The following is an 18,629-nucleotide window of genomic DNA, read 5'->3' as shown; positions in this document are numbered from 1 at the left end:
GCTCCTTCGCGTCGAAAGGAGCCAGTTGAGGTGGTTCGGGCATCTGGTAAGGATGCCCCCTGGGCGCCTCCCTAGGGAGGTGTTCCAGGCACGTCCAGCTGGGAGGAGGCCTCGGGGAAGACCCAGGACTAGGTGGAGGGATTACATCTCCAACCTGGCCTGGGAACGCCTCGGGATCCCCCAGTCGGAGCTGGTTAATGTGGCTCGAGAAAGGGAAGTTTGGGGTCCCCTGCTGGAGCTGGTACCCCCGCGACCCGATACCGGATAAGCGGACGAAGATGGATAGATGGATGGTAAATGATAATGATAGTCTCTATAGGCATTTGTGCCACTGTCTCCATAACTGAGACTAATAATGATCAGTACTGAATCTGATGTTGGATATGACCAAGGTAATCTCATTCACAGAAGCGTGGGCAAATTCATTTATACACAAGTTTTCTCACAACAGCTTGAAGTGTAGTAACTCATGTAGACACAAACAACTCACACTACACCATCTAGGCCTTTTAAGTAGTAATAACCCATATAGCCACTAGATGGCACTGTAGCACTTCAGGACTCAGCACAGTTTAAAATAACAACATAACTTATCATCAGTGCCTGAGCGCCTTCTTGCAGCTATAGCATACCCATTCAATCTTAGTATTCTTTATAGTTTTCTTCTTATTTTAAATAGAATTTTTTTTTTTTACATGTTTTCTGCATGTTGACAGAAAGAGGGCATCCATGTTATACTAGGACTTCCCCACAGTTTCTCAGCCTCAGGTTAGACACCCTAGGGACATGCCTCATTTATTCTGGCTCCTTTGTAGGGCTTGACCTTGAGTGCCAACCGGAGCAAACCTACAGCTTAGACATTTCTAGCCAGTTAGCTGAGCAATGGTCCGACTTAGCGGGCCAATGCAAAGATATGATATCCTCAATGAGTCGTTTCTTTATGTCTGTACTAATCTCTCTTGAGATGTATGCAGATGTGTTCGCTACATCGCAGATTTCTAATGTTCAACGTTCAATCTTGATTATAAATGTTAACACTTTTAAATGAATAATGCATCAAAGTAATGTAATTAACATGGATAAAACATTTTTGCTCTCTCTGACTCTCTTTTTTTTTCTTCTTTTCTCATGTCAGATGGCAGGCTGTGTTTCATCAAATTCTCCTTCCGTCTCCTCAGGATTTCAATCATCAATCAATCATTTTGTTCATCCCACTGCCTTCCATCACTGCGGCTGCATGCATTTTACATAGATTAATTCATACCGTTGGTCATCAGACCAGCGGAGTTTCATTCTGACGTGAATCATACCCCGCCACCAGATGCCTGTCTTAATTAGCAGACCCACGGAGCAGAAACTGGTGAGGGAGTGACAGAAATATCTGCATAAAGCTGATGAGATGGATTGTGAGCTTTGATTTCTCTGGGTTACTTTCACACAGGTCCAACACAGCGGATTTATGTGCAAATCATGTGGCTGAGAGGCCAGTTCTACCCTGTGCAAGTCTAAACCTATAGGAGTGATAAATTGCAGGCTCAACCTCATTGATCATCTACTGTGCCGGCTATCTGCTGAATGGCATCATTATTAAAGCTGCCTTTTGATTCTTGGAAGCAGGCATGATGGCAGCAGGAGGCGTGGGGGGGGGAATGTTGATGGAAAACTCAGGAGTGCATTTAACATAAACACTTGATCCTTTTGTTCTCCCGCTCAGCATATAGCCGAGACAGGCATGCATGCCCCTATACTTCAGTATAGTATAACACTTACTCAACAAGTATTCACACCTCTTAACTTGTGCATATTTTGTTGTTTTATTGTTTAAATGATTGATCAACTAATGTGTAATCACATCTGATTGATGGCAATATTGGATTTTTTTGGGGTTTTTTTTTTGGGGGGGGGCATCTTAGGCCTTTAATTCCACAGGACAGATGAAGACATGAAAGGGAAGAGAGAGGAGGAATGACATGCAGCAAAGGGCCGCAGGTCGGAGTCGAACCCGCGGCCGCCGCGTTGCCTGCTCTACCAACTGAGCTAACCCGGCCACCACAGGATTTGCAAGATTTTTGCATTATTGTGATGAAATACCTTTATTTCATATCTTCAAATAATTCATCAATATCGCAAAAATAAAACTGCATATTCTGTGTTAGAAAATGTTATCCATATGGCTTAGCCCCACTTATCCATGTATTGTATCATGTTTAAATCATAAAAATTTGAGTAAATAACAAAAACCTTGGGTGTTTATAGATTTCCTTAGGCTTCTGGATTTAGGCTGCCTTACTCATTGAAACATGTTTTTAATATTATCCATTACTTATTTCAGACTGTCTTCAGTTTAGAAAATTCACTACAATTTCATATCATTATTAAAAATTTGCATTTTCTCAATCACACTTGTAAAATATACATTATAATATTTCCAAAATGCTCACACTCAGACATCCCCCCCCCCTGTAACAGTAGTTGTAACCCTTAGGGGCTTCTAAACTGAGGAAGCGTCATAAACCTGTATGTTGACCCGCATTAACGGATAACAGGAAACCTGCCACAGGACGCCGGAGGGTCGTGACATTTACCGTGCACTCTCTGTCTTCCTGCTCATGCACTGGTGGAGGAGGAGGTAGTCCTGGGGTGCACTGTTGGACAGGGAGCCATGGTGTGTGTGGCGCACAGGCACATCAAAGGTGAAGAGGACAGGCTGGCTGGAGTGGATGGAGGCAGAGGACTTGCGTTCGCCGGTCAGCGGAGCCATTGAGCCGTTGACATCTGCTCCAACAGAACGGGGCATATTGTGTAACCTGCCATCTGCAGACAAAAGAAATTGGAGTTATTGATTGTTTAACCCATAAGATGTGTTTTTTTTTTTTCCAAAACCCATCTTAGGCTTGTCTTGAGAATTTAAAAGCAGTTTTGTTTGCAGACTGGACATGCTAGAAAAGTAAAAGAAACAGAAAGTAACAATGAGCTAAATAATGAAAATTGTTGGGTCTTTGTAAATTATAGAGTGTGGTCTAGACCAACTCTATCTGTAAAGTGTCTTCAGATAACTCCTGTTGTAATTTGACACTATAAATAAAATTGAATTGAAACAATTTCCTTTTGTTGTCACGATTCTTGAAGGGCAGTAAGTCATTCATTTGAGGGTTTTAAGCAGTACCTTAATTAGTCCAAAAAAAGGGTAGTACCCTATTTCAGCAATTGCATGACATGATCATTGCGTGTGTCATAGTGGAATCGCCGCAGTGTCTGAACATGTGCTTATGAAACAAAGGATCATTCCATCGGCCCATATGGGGGTGCTGAACGTCTGATTTTACATTAAAATTGCTTTTCTTTCCCAATAAATCATAATATATAGCCTATGTTGATATAAATATCAGCCTATAGAGGTAGCAGTAGCTCAGCCCTTAGGGACTTAGCTTGGGAACAGCAGGGTCGCCGGTTCAAGTCCCCGTACGGGGTTTTGGACTGGTAGCTGGAGAGGTGCCAGTTAACCTACTGGGCACTGCCAACGTGCTCTTGAGCAAGGCACCAAACCCCCAACTGCTCGGGGCGCCTTTCCATGGGCAGCTGCAGCCCTCTCACTCTGACATCTCTCCATTTGCGCATGTATTGGTCCTGAGCATGTGTGTGTATTACAGGCCTGTGTGTAAAAAGTGTAATTCTTTTTAAAGGATTAATAAAGTAGGTCTTCTTCTTCTTATTAATAATACTGTTGATAACAATTAGAAGTAAGGGTACTCATGTGGACAAAAATCAGAAGTGCAGGTCCTCGGTACTGGTGACTACTGGCTCATTTCTGGCACTGGTTTTAAGCTTTAACATGACCTTGCCTTTCATGGACCTTCAGTCTGCACTCTGATCAATAGAGAAGAGTGATATGTCTCAAGGGAGGAGAGAAAACAGTATCCTTCTGCTTTTTTGGGCTACAGGGTGCGAGTGATTCAACATCACATGGTTCTTTTTGACCAGGGTCAATGTGCTTTGTTTGGTTTGATTGAGTTGCATTGTTTTGCACAGCGGGGCTGTGAGAACAACATGGTCATACAGTCTCATTGTTTATGTGTGACATCCCTGATATCTGCATTGAAGGGCTACAAAGAAGAGACAAATCTGAGAAGGGGATGCTGCAAATAGACTGGGCAGGAGGCCAAAATGAGGAGGCGCACACTGAGCTGTAGGAGTAGAGAGTGGGCGGCCCACTGATCCATCGACCCATGGTGCGGTGTGCAACACTAGCTGATGGGAGAGAGGGGAAAAAAAACTCCACCACCAATCATCTTTTGCTGATACTAATCTCTCTCTTTCACTGTACAGTAAATGCAAGGGTTTGCATAAGCGTATTTATACAAGAACAATGTCAAATTGGGAAGGCAAGTAAGGATTATTTTAATTAATGATTTGTAATAATCAAATAATTGTTTCATCTGTGTAATGTCAAAAAAATTGAGATAATGTGATTTGCCAGACAGTCTCTAACACAAAGACATTTAATTGTACAAGGATATAAAACCGGAAAAGAAATCTATATGTTGATTGTTACGAAATGCTTGATTTTCTGCCAGTCAACTTATCTATCAATCACTTACTTCAGCTCTGATTTTAAATCATATCTTTTCACTTCTTTCTAGAGGCACATGCATTTCCCTTATCCTCCACCATTCTCCTCCTCCTTCATCAGACTTTTACAAACCATGCCATGGGTCCAACTGCCCTTTAAGAAGAGGATAATGTCCTGTGAGTCATAATAATGGGAGCTGACCATGCAGGGGGACCGCAGCCACTGAGAAAAACAGAAAACATGCACGAATGTGGTGTGTGAGCATGTGCGTATGCATGTGGGCTGGTTGGAGGGCGGGGGTATTCTGAAGCCAAGTTAGCTGAATGAGGTCACATCCATGCCTGAGGGGAAAATGGCCTCTGCTGTGGGGTCTCCAGGCCAGTGGACATCAGTGAGATGGCCAGTCCCACAGACACACAGGCAGGGACTCTTCCCCTCCCCACCGCCCCAATGATCCTCAATTACACCATTGTTCTGAGCCATTCCACTGTCCACAAAAAGCTTTGTAAAAGCTTTCATCCATTGCGGTGAGTACTAGGGCCCACTAACATGGGTAGATATATTGATTTGTTGTAGAAAGACAGCCCACCCTACCAGAGTGGAGAGCTGCATGGAAAAACACATGCAGGCTTAATGACTAAAATACTGAGGACACAACTAAACTTTGTGTCCATTTCCATGCAGTGTATATATGTGTGTGTGTGTGTGTGTGTGTGTGTGTGTGTGTGTGTGTATGTGTGTGTGTGTGTACGAGAGCATTCTTTTCCTGTGTGCGGCCTAAATGATTTTTGATTTACTGACTGTCAGAATCAGAAGAAGAGGAAAGATGACCGGTCCAGCCTGCTGATGGAATAGCCTACATGGCTCATCACTGACACTAATGGGTCTGATGATGTATGTTACCACTGGGAAGCAATTCCATCAAGTCAGTCCACAAAACAGAAATAGAGAAAAGAGCAGAAAATATCAACGCTGAAAATTCCCCCTAGGTGCTTCTAGTAATATTCCCTCCACTGGCTAATGTACTGTGACCCTCAATATAAGGTAGTAAAATATGTATTAACCAAAGTGAAAAGTCATTTATTATACTACATCTTACAAAGAAAAGTAATAAAACTGGGAGGGACTGGTAGAAGTAAAATAAAGGCTAATTATAGTTTTTATTTTTTGAGAAACAAGCCCAATGTCATTACCAGAGACTAGTTTGCTCTACGACTAGGAGCTGAAACCTCAACATCAAACAGGGCAGTTAAAAGAGACAAAGACTGCTTCCCATGACATTGCTCAGCTCGAAACAAACATTAGACTATCAACAGCAATGCATTAAAAGACCCCTTTTGGTTGGTGAACGACATATGGCTATTCTGGGTCAAAGAGCTCCTAAGTTCATGAGCAATTTTCCAATTATGCTCTATAATACATCACCTACTGTCTCATCTTCTCTGTGGCCATAATCTAATAGAAGCTGGCTGCTGGTCTCAGGGGGCCAAAATTAGAACCCTGCTGGATCACTATGGACAAGGGCGTCTTTGTAGGGTGCTCATTTCCTCTCAGTCCAGCCAGATTTAGACGAGGACATATGATAATCTAATCTGAAATGAGATATAAAAATACCACTGACATATTGAATTTAAAACGTCTCTGATTGAAACATGAAGGAAGGAAGAGGAAGCATTTGAATGTTCTCAATAAAGCAGTTGGAGGCTTTTCATCAGGATTACAATCATGCCTTAAATATTCCATGCAAGATCATTCATCTGAAGTGCTCGTTGGTCCACCTGCCTTCAATTTGAGTACAAGAAAGATGCAATTTCCTTAATGGTTTCATATGAGATTGCACTTAAAAATATAGCCTCATGGCTGAGACAGCTACAAGGAGTGTTGCAAATTAACCTCAGATATGGCTCTGGGTGGCCTGGTAGTGGGGGGGACGGCATCTTGTGACATAAAGGTCAGGCAATAGATTTGATCCCCCCCAACGGGTCCTGTCAAAGCACCCTTGAAAAAGGCCTCTACCTGCTCACTCAGTTTAAGTCAAGTGGCTTTACTTAAACTTAACTTAAACTGACTAAACCTGAGACAACAAGCCCAACCTGTTGTCACTCCCAACTGTTCAAATACTGATGCTCGGTCAGTGGCTCTCAGCATCAGATAACTAACGCAAAACTCACCCTTTACCGTCTGTATGGAACAAACCGGGCAGAGCAGCAGCTGTAAGATGACGTAGTATTAAGAGCGACAACGATAGTGAATAGTATAAAAGACCGAAAAGCCGCGTGAGTAGGTTGGTTGGGGTGGTGGATGGGTCAAACAACACATGACTTTCACCCAGGAAACCAGGGTTTGTGTCACTAAATGTACATTTTGTCACCCCACCCACAGTCTTTCCCTAAAGCTAACTGTCCCGTTCTTGTGCCGCATGTCAGTTAAACGTACATTTTTAATATGACGCCAAGAGTCCCGACCAAACGCGAATTAGGTCCCGACCCAGAGCGTCAAAAAGTGACGCCAAGAGTCCCATCCACTAAAGGAGCCTTTTTGCGTCAGTAACAAACACCAAAGGCACCTAATCAAGCATCGCTTTTTGACGCACTGGGATTGGGAATGGCAAAGAGCACCAGCTAAATGCCTTTTCACTACTGATTCCAAGTATATTGATACATTATGTGTTGTCCTGCATTGAGCTGCTGGACCAGTGGCTCTTTAAAGCAACACTGTGTCCCAGGAGGCCACAGAGATGGGTCCATTTGCATGTGTGGTTAGCGGGGGGTTGGAAGCTTTCTATAAGACAGACATAACTGGATAAAGGATATGCTGGCTGCAGCACAGAGGGTTAGGTAGACACTGCAGAGAGTTGTTAGCACTGAGAGAGTGTGACGCTCAACAGGAAGAGGGAAAATGGCATCCTTGCTCTGCTAGTTAGTCTGAAGTGAACAAAGTGACATGGCTTCATTTTCCCAGCTCAGAAGAGTATTAAGCAGAGCAGACACACAGGAGCATTCCCTGATCACTCCCCTGTGTGTGCCCGCTCCACAGCTTTATGTGAGCACCGCCCCTCGACTACACTGCGACATCAATTCGCCTCAAAACACTGGGCTGATCAATCACCTAAAAGGCTCAGGCTTGTCGGGACCAATTAATTCTGCTTCGGACTGCTTTGGCTAACGTCTAAAACAGCAGCTCATTTTCAACGCTCTGACCTCATTTCTGTAAGGCGATGGGTGGATAAATACTGTAGCTGTGCAACGGTAGGGTGGATGCAGATGAAAAGTTGAGATAATTTGTGGTGAAGGCTGAGTGTTGGTTTTCATTGTCTCATTGGAAAAAATGCAAGAGTTACCTGGAAAGCGCTGTGCAGACTAAGCCAAAAACAAAAAGGATAATTTGCTCTGACAATACTCTGCATTACAGAATGGGAACGTGCTTGGTGTAGAAACACAGAAGTCATGATGAATGGAGAATGTAATACTTGTGTATGCTCCCCAACTACAATATACACTTTACTAAGGATGATTTATACAATTACTCCAATAAATGTAAGTGCATGTAAGTGAATACATTAGATTCTGGGCTAAATCAATTCTGTCCGATTGTGTTCATATGCAGCCTGGTCACCTGTTAACAGTGCTGGCAAAGCCATAGTTCAGGAAGAACCCAGGATACCTTTTTAGGACGAAAAAAATAAATATCTCCATGGTGGTCATTTTGTGTAGTCTGATTAAGAAATACTGAAAAAAAGGATTACAGTGATATTGTGTACTCCATGGGATACTGTTTTGGCAGATTGGAGTAAAAAATATTGTAGCACTGCCACTGAGACTGTATATTTCAGGGAAATTACCTCTTCATTGATAAAAAGCAGAATGTCCTCCACTGCAAATACGCAGACAATCCGCAAATACTGTAGACATGCAGCCCAAGCCGCTCTAACTCCCAACCTGTTAAATACTGACGTTTTGTCAGTGGCCCTCAGCGCCAGATATCGACGCACAAGGCACTCCTAAGCGTCTGTATGGGATGCACCGGGCAGAGCAGCTGCTTGACTGCGGCGCTGTAAGATGACGTAGTATGAGGAGAGACAATAATAGGGGAGTAGTATGAAAAACCCCGAAGTCTACGTAAAAAGTTGGGGTGGTGAATGGGTGAAACAACACACCCGGGAGACCAGGGTTCCATGTCCCGTGTGTAACTTGAACGTGGTTTTACCCTGCACATTGAAAAAGGACACAAAAGGTATACCCAGAGCGCTAAAAAGTGACGCTAAGGGCTCCAGACCCAGAGCGTTAAAAAATTAAGCCAAGGGTTCCTGCCCAAGCATCAGTATGTTGACGAGTTGGGAGTGACAATGTGTTGTGCAGCTAGGCTGTAAATCTGTAACCAGCTGCCCACATACACTTCTTTACATCTACAACAGTTGCATGAAATATCTGCACACTCCTGTGTACAGGAGGCAGACATCTTTATCTGCACTAACACTACCAGCCCACTAATTACAGTGAATATTGTAACAAAGGCATACAACAGAAAGCAGATTCAACTCCAAATTGCTGATTACAAGATGAAGACAGGTATAAACATCTACCTACATCAGCTGAATTGCAAACAGCCAGACAAAGAAAAGATCCCATTCCAAAATGAGTCCATTTGCAGTTTCCATGCGACTGTAGGCTGGGTAGCAGCCAGCAATTAGTGAGTGATTGGCTTTGCCACAGGCCGTTACTAAACCTCATCATTTTAACAACGTAGCGGATGCAAACTTAAAGATTAAAAATGACTACGCATGCAACCAGAATCTGTACACATAATAAATCCACAAAGGTTATAACCCAAATAGAACCGGACACCAGATATTTTAGAATGAACAGAGATTAAAGGAACACGCCGACTTATAGGAACTTTAGCTTATTCACCGTAACCCCCACAGTTAGATAAGTCCATACCCTTCTCATCTCTGTGCGTGTTGTAACTCTGTCTGACGGCCCCACTGGTAGCTTAGCCTAGCACGGATCCTGGAGGTAACCGGTTCCAACTAGGCTACTGCTCCGAAGAAGTGACAAAATAACGCCAACATGTTCCTATTTACATGTTGTGATTTGTATAGTCACAGCGTGTACAAATAACAAGGTTATGCTTCTGCTACTTGGTCAGAGTGATATGCTTGCAACACCTGAGAAGCCCGGAGCAGAGAGTAGCAATGCTTCGCCTTTCTGAGAATATAGTTCCCAGTTTATATACGGTTAGAAGATGTCTGTGTATGTATGGACTTATCTAACTCTGGGGGTTACAGTGAATAAGCTAAAGTCCCAATAAGTCGGCGTGTTCCTTTAAGGGAAACAGAGATGTAGAGAAATCCATGTAGGAGCAGTAATGTACGTGGCATAAAATCATCTAATCCAGACTGAATTTGCATTTTTATTGGTAGATATTTAGATTCTACAGCATACTTTTACTCATAACGATGACATGAATTTCTAAAAATTAGATTGTTTTCATAACATTACGCAGCTGCTTGGATGCTTTTGGTTTGTTGCATTTAGTGGAATTCCTTCCTTGTCAAGGGAGGCTTATGTGTTGCCAACACCAGTCACAGTTTAACTGACATTTCTCAGACACAGCCACTGTTGGAAAGAAAAACAAACAATGACCTCAACTTGACTATCTTTCAAGTAATTTCCTCTTTAATCATTGTTGGTAAGTCTACATTTCACATAGAGAACAAATATCTGCCTTTCTTATGTAAGAATAAGCAAATGGGGAAGTTCTGAGCATATTACAATATTTCCCATGTTACGGTGGTAGTTGTCCGTTATAGTTCTTTTCTGTTCCCCGGTTCCTTGTTGTTTACTGTCTCTTGTGTTCTCTGTTGCATGTTACCTTGTTTTCATCCTTGTGTATGTTTTATGCTTCAGTTTCCTGTTTTATTTTGTAGTCTCTGTTTCTCCCTTGTCATGCCTTATTTTACTTCCTGCCTTGTGTTTTCCCGCCTTTGTGATTGTCTGCACCGTCCTGATGTGTTTCACCTGTTCCTGAGCCCTCGTGTCACCTGTCCCTTGTTTCACCCTCCTTGCTTTGTGTATTTAGTCTCTGTGCTGTCTTTTGTCTCTTGTCGGTTCATTGTCTTCCATCCCTGTCTTTCCCTGCCTCGCTCCTTCCTGGTTGCTTTTCCCCTGTCATGTCTTCTGGTTTGTCTTGGTTTTGACTGCCTGCCTGCTTGCCTGCCTGCCTCAGGACACCTTCATTTGTAAGTCGTAACCTCAATAAATCCTCTACACTGCATTCTTGGGTCCAAGCCTCGTTTTCCCTGACATCCCCAACAGTAACATTTTCATTATTGTGGAAACTGGCAACCGCGATGAGATGGCATGGTCACAGTGAAGCTGATTAATATCACCGAGACACATTTCAAAGTCATATTGAGATGTACATCTGCAGTCAACAAATCATCAATCTGGCTCCACAGAGGGGGTTTTGTGTAAACCCCCTTTGAATAAATCTAATCTCTTTTCAATGCCTATTTGACAAAAACAGCTGAGGCTGCTGTTGGAAATGCTGATTTAGTAGTTATTCTTGTTTTCCATTTCTCGCCATCTTAAGGGCAACAGTTAAACTGAAAAACAATACTGACATTTTTTTCCTCTCTCCAAGGGACAGCCAAGGGAACAGCCGAAATGAAGAGGACAAAAACAAAACAGAGTGGGAGCCGTCGTGCACAAGAGGGAACAAAAACAGCAACGACAAAAAAATAAAAAAAGGACTGCTGACAAGTAAAAACCTCATCCCTCAATTGAGATTATCCCTGTCTCGGAGTTCAAACAGCTGGGAGAGAGCAGAACAAAGCCCATGATTGACGAGATGATGTTCCATTCATTAGATTGTGCTCGGGGGTGGGTCTCCCTGGGTGCAGGCACACGCCACACACCCAGCCATCAGTATCTGACAACAACAGCGCTAACACCCATCAACAGATTGGGAGAATTAGAAAAAACGTGGAACTGTGCTTAGGCGTCTGTTAGCTTAGTGCAGGCGCTAATGGATCCACGTTTGTATCTCGTAAATTACACCACTAATAATGCCCGAAATGATACCAAACTTCTACAGTAGTACAAATAGTTTCTGTACTTATAAAACGAGGCATTAGAAAGTTTGTAACTACACCAGAAGTATGTAGTAGTGGTAGTAGTATGTAAGTACTGCGCGATAGCGCGGTAGAAGCCGAGAGGAGTATCCATCAGGCAAGTGTTATTTAAATATACTTCTAGTGTAGTTACAAACTTTCTAATGCCTCGTTTTATTAGTACAGAAACTATCTGTACTACTGTAGAAGTTTGTTATCATTCCGGGCATTATTAGTGGGGTAATTTACGAGATACAAACGTGGATCCATTAGCGCCTGCACTAAGCTAACCAGCTGATAACGCTAACTCGACCAACGTTATAACAAGGGAAAAAAGCTTATGGGGGGTTGTTTGGCTCAAGGTCAATGTGCAAAGCAGCCTAGTGTGAAATTACTCTGAAACATCACTTTAAGTTGTCTGCGTTTGTTCAAAATTAAACGAGTGACGAGCACAAATAACTTGCATCACTCTATTCAGTTGTTAAGTTCAAACTATTTCTATATTGCATTTATATCAGAATCAGAAGGATGTATTGCCAGGTAAGTAGCACTTACTAGGGATTTGTCTTGATTGAAGGTGCATACTTAAAAACAATATAAAATAAACAAATAAATACAGAAACAAATAAAACACACACACACACATATAACTATGTATTGAAAATGCTTCACTAATCCTCATGGAACATCTACATTCTGTAGGATTTCTTGATTTTGTTTTTTCAGACTTCTTTGATTATTTTGATCATGGATGTGTGCACAATGTATTCCCATGTTTCTGGTCTACAGCAATGCTTCAGATGCTGAAGATGGGGTGCACGGCAGTGGCAGCAATAGCAAACCGACCTCAGACAGCTCTGTGGCAGCAGAAACCTGACCTCCCAGTGCCATGGAGTCTCATTATTTCAACAAAAAAATCAATGCACACGAAGGGCACTTTGGGAGGAGAAAAGGCAGGGCTTGCATGTGTAGAGAGTGAGAAGCCAAAGGAGAGGCAGCACCGGCCTGTTTTTTTTGTTCCTTGAATCAAGATAAAAACAATCTGCATTAAATAAGACTTTCAAATGTTCTACTTGGCCTTTGTATTTAGCATGCAGGTACTTTTAATTGCACGATTACCAGTATTTCAGATATCCTTCTCTCAGACATCCGTCAGCACAGTGCAGAGGCTGAACGGAATTCATTTGTGCTGCTTGCAAAGCATTGAAAATTTTACATTTTAAAAATCTCAACATTCATTTTCAGAAATAATGTCCCGGTCACTTTGGATAATCCACAGAGCTCAATGTGAACAGATTTCAGAGGAACTATTTTCTACTGAAGACATTGTCCATATGCAAACTGTCGACAGTGGATTATAAACAGACAGAGGCACTTCTGCAATAAGTTGCTGCTAAGTTTTTCAGCTGTATTTTCTCACTGTAGGAGAAGCACAAACAATTGCATTCACCTAGGCATACGTTTCGGAGGCAAATATCTTAAAATGTCAGCACATAAAACCAAAACTATCTCCAGCCACCACCAGGATTAAATGACATTTCTTTTTCATTGTATATGGGGTGAATTGACCCTTTTTTAAAGGTTTAAGACAGGAAAGGGAGAGAGGGGGGGGGGATGACATGCAGCAAAGGGTCAGACTCGAGCCCGGGCCGCTGCGGTAGGTACGGGCCTTATTACATGGGGCGACGCTCAACCAGGTGAGCTAGAAAATCTTCTGAACATAGCCATACTGAGAAATACAGAGAGAGTTGTGTGGAGCTGATAGTCTTAATTAGCTTTGTAGCAACTCATTTGGCAATGGCTTGAATGTAACAGACATTCATTAATATCAAAAAGTTACTCACTAGAGCTTTAAGAAATTATAGCATTGCAAAAATGTTAAAGTAGCATTTTAAGGACCTAGAATGATGAACAACACCAAAAACACAAGCACAAATATAATATGTAATGTAAAAATCTAGGTACTGGCCCCAAAATAAGTGTGTCAAATGGTCACTGTGTGTGTGTGTGAGTGTGTATGGCAATCTAATGTGTGGGGAATTGTGTGTGTGAGAGAGAAACAGAAACAAAATGAGACATAGAAATGATAGAAAAGAGAGAGAAAGTTGCTTTTTGAAGTTGTGTAACAGTGAGCTTCTGTCATGTGCTGCCCTTGGCCAACCTTCCCGACAGTCCCAGGAGGCAGCAGAGGCCAACTCTGACTGACAAACACTATGTCCAGATCAAGGTGCTGATACAACTGATGCAGCCAAAGTCTCAACACAATCCTCTGAGAGACACAAACCCTTTCTAAGACTCACTATTGTCTAGCTAAGCCTGCTTAATCACTTTCACAGTAACGCTAGACTTGGCACTGCAGCCATATTAGAACAACAGATATGACATTGTGTACACTACACTATGTAACATTATGGCAGCAGAATGCAATAGATTCTCAGACAACCAGGCTGATGTGGTCTGATGAACTGGTCTAACCTTCTGTCTGGCTCTGTATGAAAACAAAACATACTATCTGCATAATTTGGCATTGTGCTTCTTCGGTTTCCTTGTGTACTTTCCACAAGAGGAACTAACTTCTTCTCAGGTAATGTTTTTCCAACGTGGCTTGTTTTCTTTCAAAGAGGGAATTCCCAATCTGTTAGGTGACACACTGGCTCAGATCTGCAGCTGTCTGCAAGGAGGACAACCCATAAAAGTAAAAATACTGCTAACAGAAGCTTGTGAACAGTTATCCCAGGTTGGCTCCAATTGCAATCCGCATATCTGAGTCACGTCTTCAAACTGTCATCGCAAAGCCCACAATCACAAGATTCTGCATCCGCTGATAAAAGCTCAGCGTGTTAAACAACAGTCAATGTGTCGCTGGTGTTAAACCAGGGCTCAGCTCCATGAGCACCGTGTCTTCACAGGCTCAAAGATCCAGATCGGAGATGTTGCGGGAGGAATACTGATGCAAATGGGGAGTGCCCTCGTCTCACTTACTCTTCTCTTTGTAACACTCACACACACGTGCTCGATGGCATCAACGTCAGCATCAATACACACACATACATTTTTATTGACAGGCAGTTTCTGCCAGCCGGATCAGGCGAAAGCAAAATGAAAATTTCCACACGGCAAGACCGTGTTGTCAAAAATTGGGATTTGTTTCCATGGCACTGCAGTAACCAGGAAGCTTTCTTTGTTTTCCTTTTCTAACAAATGTACACTGCTTTCAATTGATAAATTCCTTTAAGACAATACACTCACAAGTAGTGCTGAAATGGTTAGCCGGTGATTTGATTAGTTGGTTTATTCTTTAAAAAAAAAAAGATTTATACCGTACATAAAACAGACTTGACGAGGAATATGCCTAGCTCTTGTAATAATAATCCATATCTACAGTATTTTTGCATTATTAGATAACAGGTAGTTTCAGCCAATCATTCAAATTAGTTTTCCAATTGTGTAAAAAATACCTATAAAATAAGGCTGCAACTAACGATTATTTTCGTTGTTGATTAATCTGTCGATTATTTTCTTGATTAATGGATTAGTTGTTTGGTTTATACAATGTCAGAAAATGGTGAAAAATGTAGATCAGTGTTTCCCAAAGCCCAAGATGACGTCCTCAAATGTCTCGTTTTGTCCACAACTCAAAGACATTCAGTTTACTGTCACAAAGGAGTGAAGAAACGATATGCTATACTAAATCCTTACGTTTAACGAGCTGCAAACAGAGAATCTTTTTCTCATTAGCTAGCTCTACACTCGGCCTGTTGATAAAAGAGGAGCAGCGCCACAATGACGATAACCTGACACCACACAGAGAGCAGGCGGGAGTTATTCAGAGGAAGAGAGGGATGAGTTTGCATGAAAGACAACAACTTATTCCCCGAAAAAACACTGTACTGAAAAGCCTCTCACGCAAAGTTGGTTTTACAAGGAAGTTATGTGTGTGTGTGTGTGTGTGTGTGTGGGCGAGTGTGCGTGTGTTTAAGAAAATAAAGACACCAGGAAGAAGAAGAAGCACATCTTTCTGAGCTTCAGTGAACAAACACAATCAGCTGATGGGTCTATGATTACACAGCAGCAGTGGGTCAGCACTGAAGTGTCTTATTAACCACCTCAAGATCCATGGCTGCTTCATCGAACACATTTCTTTGCTTTTCCACATACTTAGAACAGCGATAATGACGTAATAGGGAGCCAGTGGTTACTCAAGCGGCTATGCCCTTAAGGAACAGATACAAGAAAGAATAACAAATACATTTTCCAGAATGTTTAGTTCACAATTCAAACATTCACACATGGAGAACTACTATTAGTACTACTACTACTACTACTACTACTACTACTACTACTATGTAAGCACTTAAAGATATTGACTGATATAACAGGGGAGACATATCTTATACAAGTTACACAAGATGTTCACGCCTAGAGCATTTAAAACATTCAAATATGGTGTTAGTTTTGGTTTGTCAAAATCAGTCAGGGTTTCTAGGAAAATTACAGCCTTCTGGCACAATTAATTCTGAGAATCATGATTTTGCTGGGAAGAAGCTGCAAGTGGTTTAATAAGGTAACACAAAAAGAGAGCTAACACAGAGAGCTAACAAACATGAGGACCTATGTGTGAAAATAAAGTGTTCTATGATCCAAAAAGCTTAATGTGAAATATGGTGCAGAATTTTGTGCTACGCCCCAGCATGATGTTTACCCTAAAGGGACTGCAAACACTAATGCAGCTGCCATGACATAAAGCCTCTCACTCCCCCGACCCATTCTCCCAGCCACACCCCGCTGGCTACAGTGGATACAGTTTGAGATTCAGAACAAGGCTAATTACTGAACCTGGACCAGGGGGATCCCCTCCTGATGGGAGCATTATTACACAGCTGTTTTTAAGTCCACACCTGGACATATTGCATGTCACAGATGATCAACCATGTGCACAAAGATTAACGTCCACCAGCTGCCAGATGGAGGGGAAACAACAGCAATCTGGATGGGTAGGAAGGAGAATATGAAAGGATGTTTCACAAATTCTCATGAAATACACTGAATATATGATGAGAAGGGCCGGGGTATCGCCAATGGTTTCCTGAATTGATTTGATTACGATTCACAAGGTCTCGATTCGATTTTCGATTCATTATCAATATCATTAGGGATATTTCAGTTACTAATACCAATTTTGCTTGGATATGAAAGAGATTCTCAGAGAACTAATGCTGTAAATAGTGCGAGGAACCCTGTAACCTGGTAGCCTCATGAGACCGTCCTGATCTCGCGAGCTCCAGTTTTCCACTCGTAGATCAGTCTGGCATCTTGAGACAGAGAAAATGTGGAGCCGTTCGCCAACCAACCGACCTTTTGAGGCGGGTTTAGGTGTGACGCAACGAGAAGCGACTGTTCAGTCTAAACAACATGGCAGCTTCCACGGATGCGATGAGCGTAGCTATCGCGCAAGTTTTATCCAAATTAGAAAGTATTCCTTCATTGAAAGAAGAGCAAAAAACGGCACTGGAGGCTTTTCTCGGAGGAAAAGATGTTTTTGCTCTTCTCCCGACTGGTTTCGGCAAGAGTTTGATTTATCAACTGGCTCCGCTAGTCGTGAAGAAAATTAGCCTCGTGAGACCGTCCTGATCTCGCGAGCTATCTGGCGGAGTCAGGTTAGTGATAGACAGATGGTTTATCCAATCAGCTAACCAGTATTTTCGCCCCTTCCCAAAAGTTTTCCAACGGAAAGTTCCCAGATGGATATGCGAAACAATCCATCTGGCGGAGTCAGGTTACTAACCTGGAACATTATTACAAAATCGGAATGTCGTCGTTAGGAATTGACCCCAAAGCAGTTACATAAATACAGAAAAAGGTGCTTTCTTTAGTGCAGAGAGTGTGATGCAGAGATGGTATAACTAAAGCCATACATCTGTGAAAACGGCCATTGCAGGTTTTCCCTCCCATAAAATGTAGCCTACTGTACCTTTGGAGCGTTATTTATAACGCCAAGGATTCCATAGATCGTCTAGTTTCATATACAGATACCAATATCTTTACTCTAGCTTTAAAATGGAGCCTCTTAAAAGATCGATCTCATGATTTTATGAATTGATATGGGATCATTCAAATGCAGATCGATCTGAATCGAAAAATTATTTTTTTAAACCCAGCCCTATTGTCTGATAGGTGCTTTAATCCAAAGTGCTTAATGGTTTAATGGTTTTTGTCATTGGTATCCCCAGAGTGAAACAAGCCATTCCCATGCACAACAGATCTAAAACAGCTGTGACAAAAACCCAAAACGGAGCCTCTGTATCTGCTACTGACTTTTTAAAATGGCACATATCAAGAATAAGAGTTTCCATCATCCTGAATACAACAGGCGGAGATCAGACCCTTTCTTTAACAAAACAAATGAAGAGAGAAAAAAAATCAATAACACTCTCAGACACGGTGTCCGTTTATTTGGCAGCGATGTTCCTATTCCACTCTCTCAAATAACAAAGATGGGGGGGGAAAAAACACAATTGCCAATGATATCATGGGGCTGGACCTCTGCTGCAGATTCTTTGTGAAAACTAAGATGCAATCTGTTCCAAATAACACGAGAAAGCACAGTGGGAGACTAATACAAGGGAGGAGTTATTGTATTCTGTTAAACACCAAAAAACACATTCTATTCAGTCAGTATAAATACAGCACATCAATATTCTACTGCATATGATGGTACTGCGTATTTAGTCTACAACATGTCAGCACATTGAGTCTCACGACAGACAGTCAAAAATCTATAAGTATTCAACTTAAAATGATTTTTTTTTAAAACAGAGAAAAGCAAATAATCATTATTAATAATGGTAAAGCAAAGCCAGCAAGTGTTTGGCAAGGACAATTCCGGCACACGTGTACCGAATCAACCTTTCTCTGGGATATGTTTTCATGCTAATTGAATGTGTA

General features: G+C 42.0%; 1 protein-coding gene across 3 annotated transcripts in view; it reads right to left on the bottom strand.

Moving 5' to 3' along the window:
- Nucleotides 1-18,629, bottom strand: part of gab2 (GRB2-associated binding protein 2) — a 53,875-nt gene that overhangs the window by 7,185 nt on the left and 28,061 nt on the right. For all 3 annotated transcript variants that reach the window (XM_078245790.1, XM_078245788.1, XM_078245789.1), the window contains exon 3: nt 2,586-2,814. In XM_078245790.1, coding sequence (XP_078101916.1) covers nt 2,586-2,814 — 229 coding nt within the window. The remainder of the gene's footprint in view (nt 1-2,585; nt 2,815-18,629) is intronic.

Source organism: Sander vitreus, chromosome 3, assembly GCF_031162955.1.
Source record: "Sander vitreus isolate 19-12246 chromosome 3, sanVit1, whole genome shotgun sequence".
In the NCBI taxonomy this organism is placed as follows: Eukaryota; Metazoa; Chordata; class Actinopteri; order Perciformes; family Percidae; genus Sander; species Sander vitreus.
The sequence above is the reverse complement of the archived record's forward strand: the minus strand, read 5'-3'. Positions and strand labels throughout refer to the sequence as shown.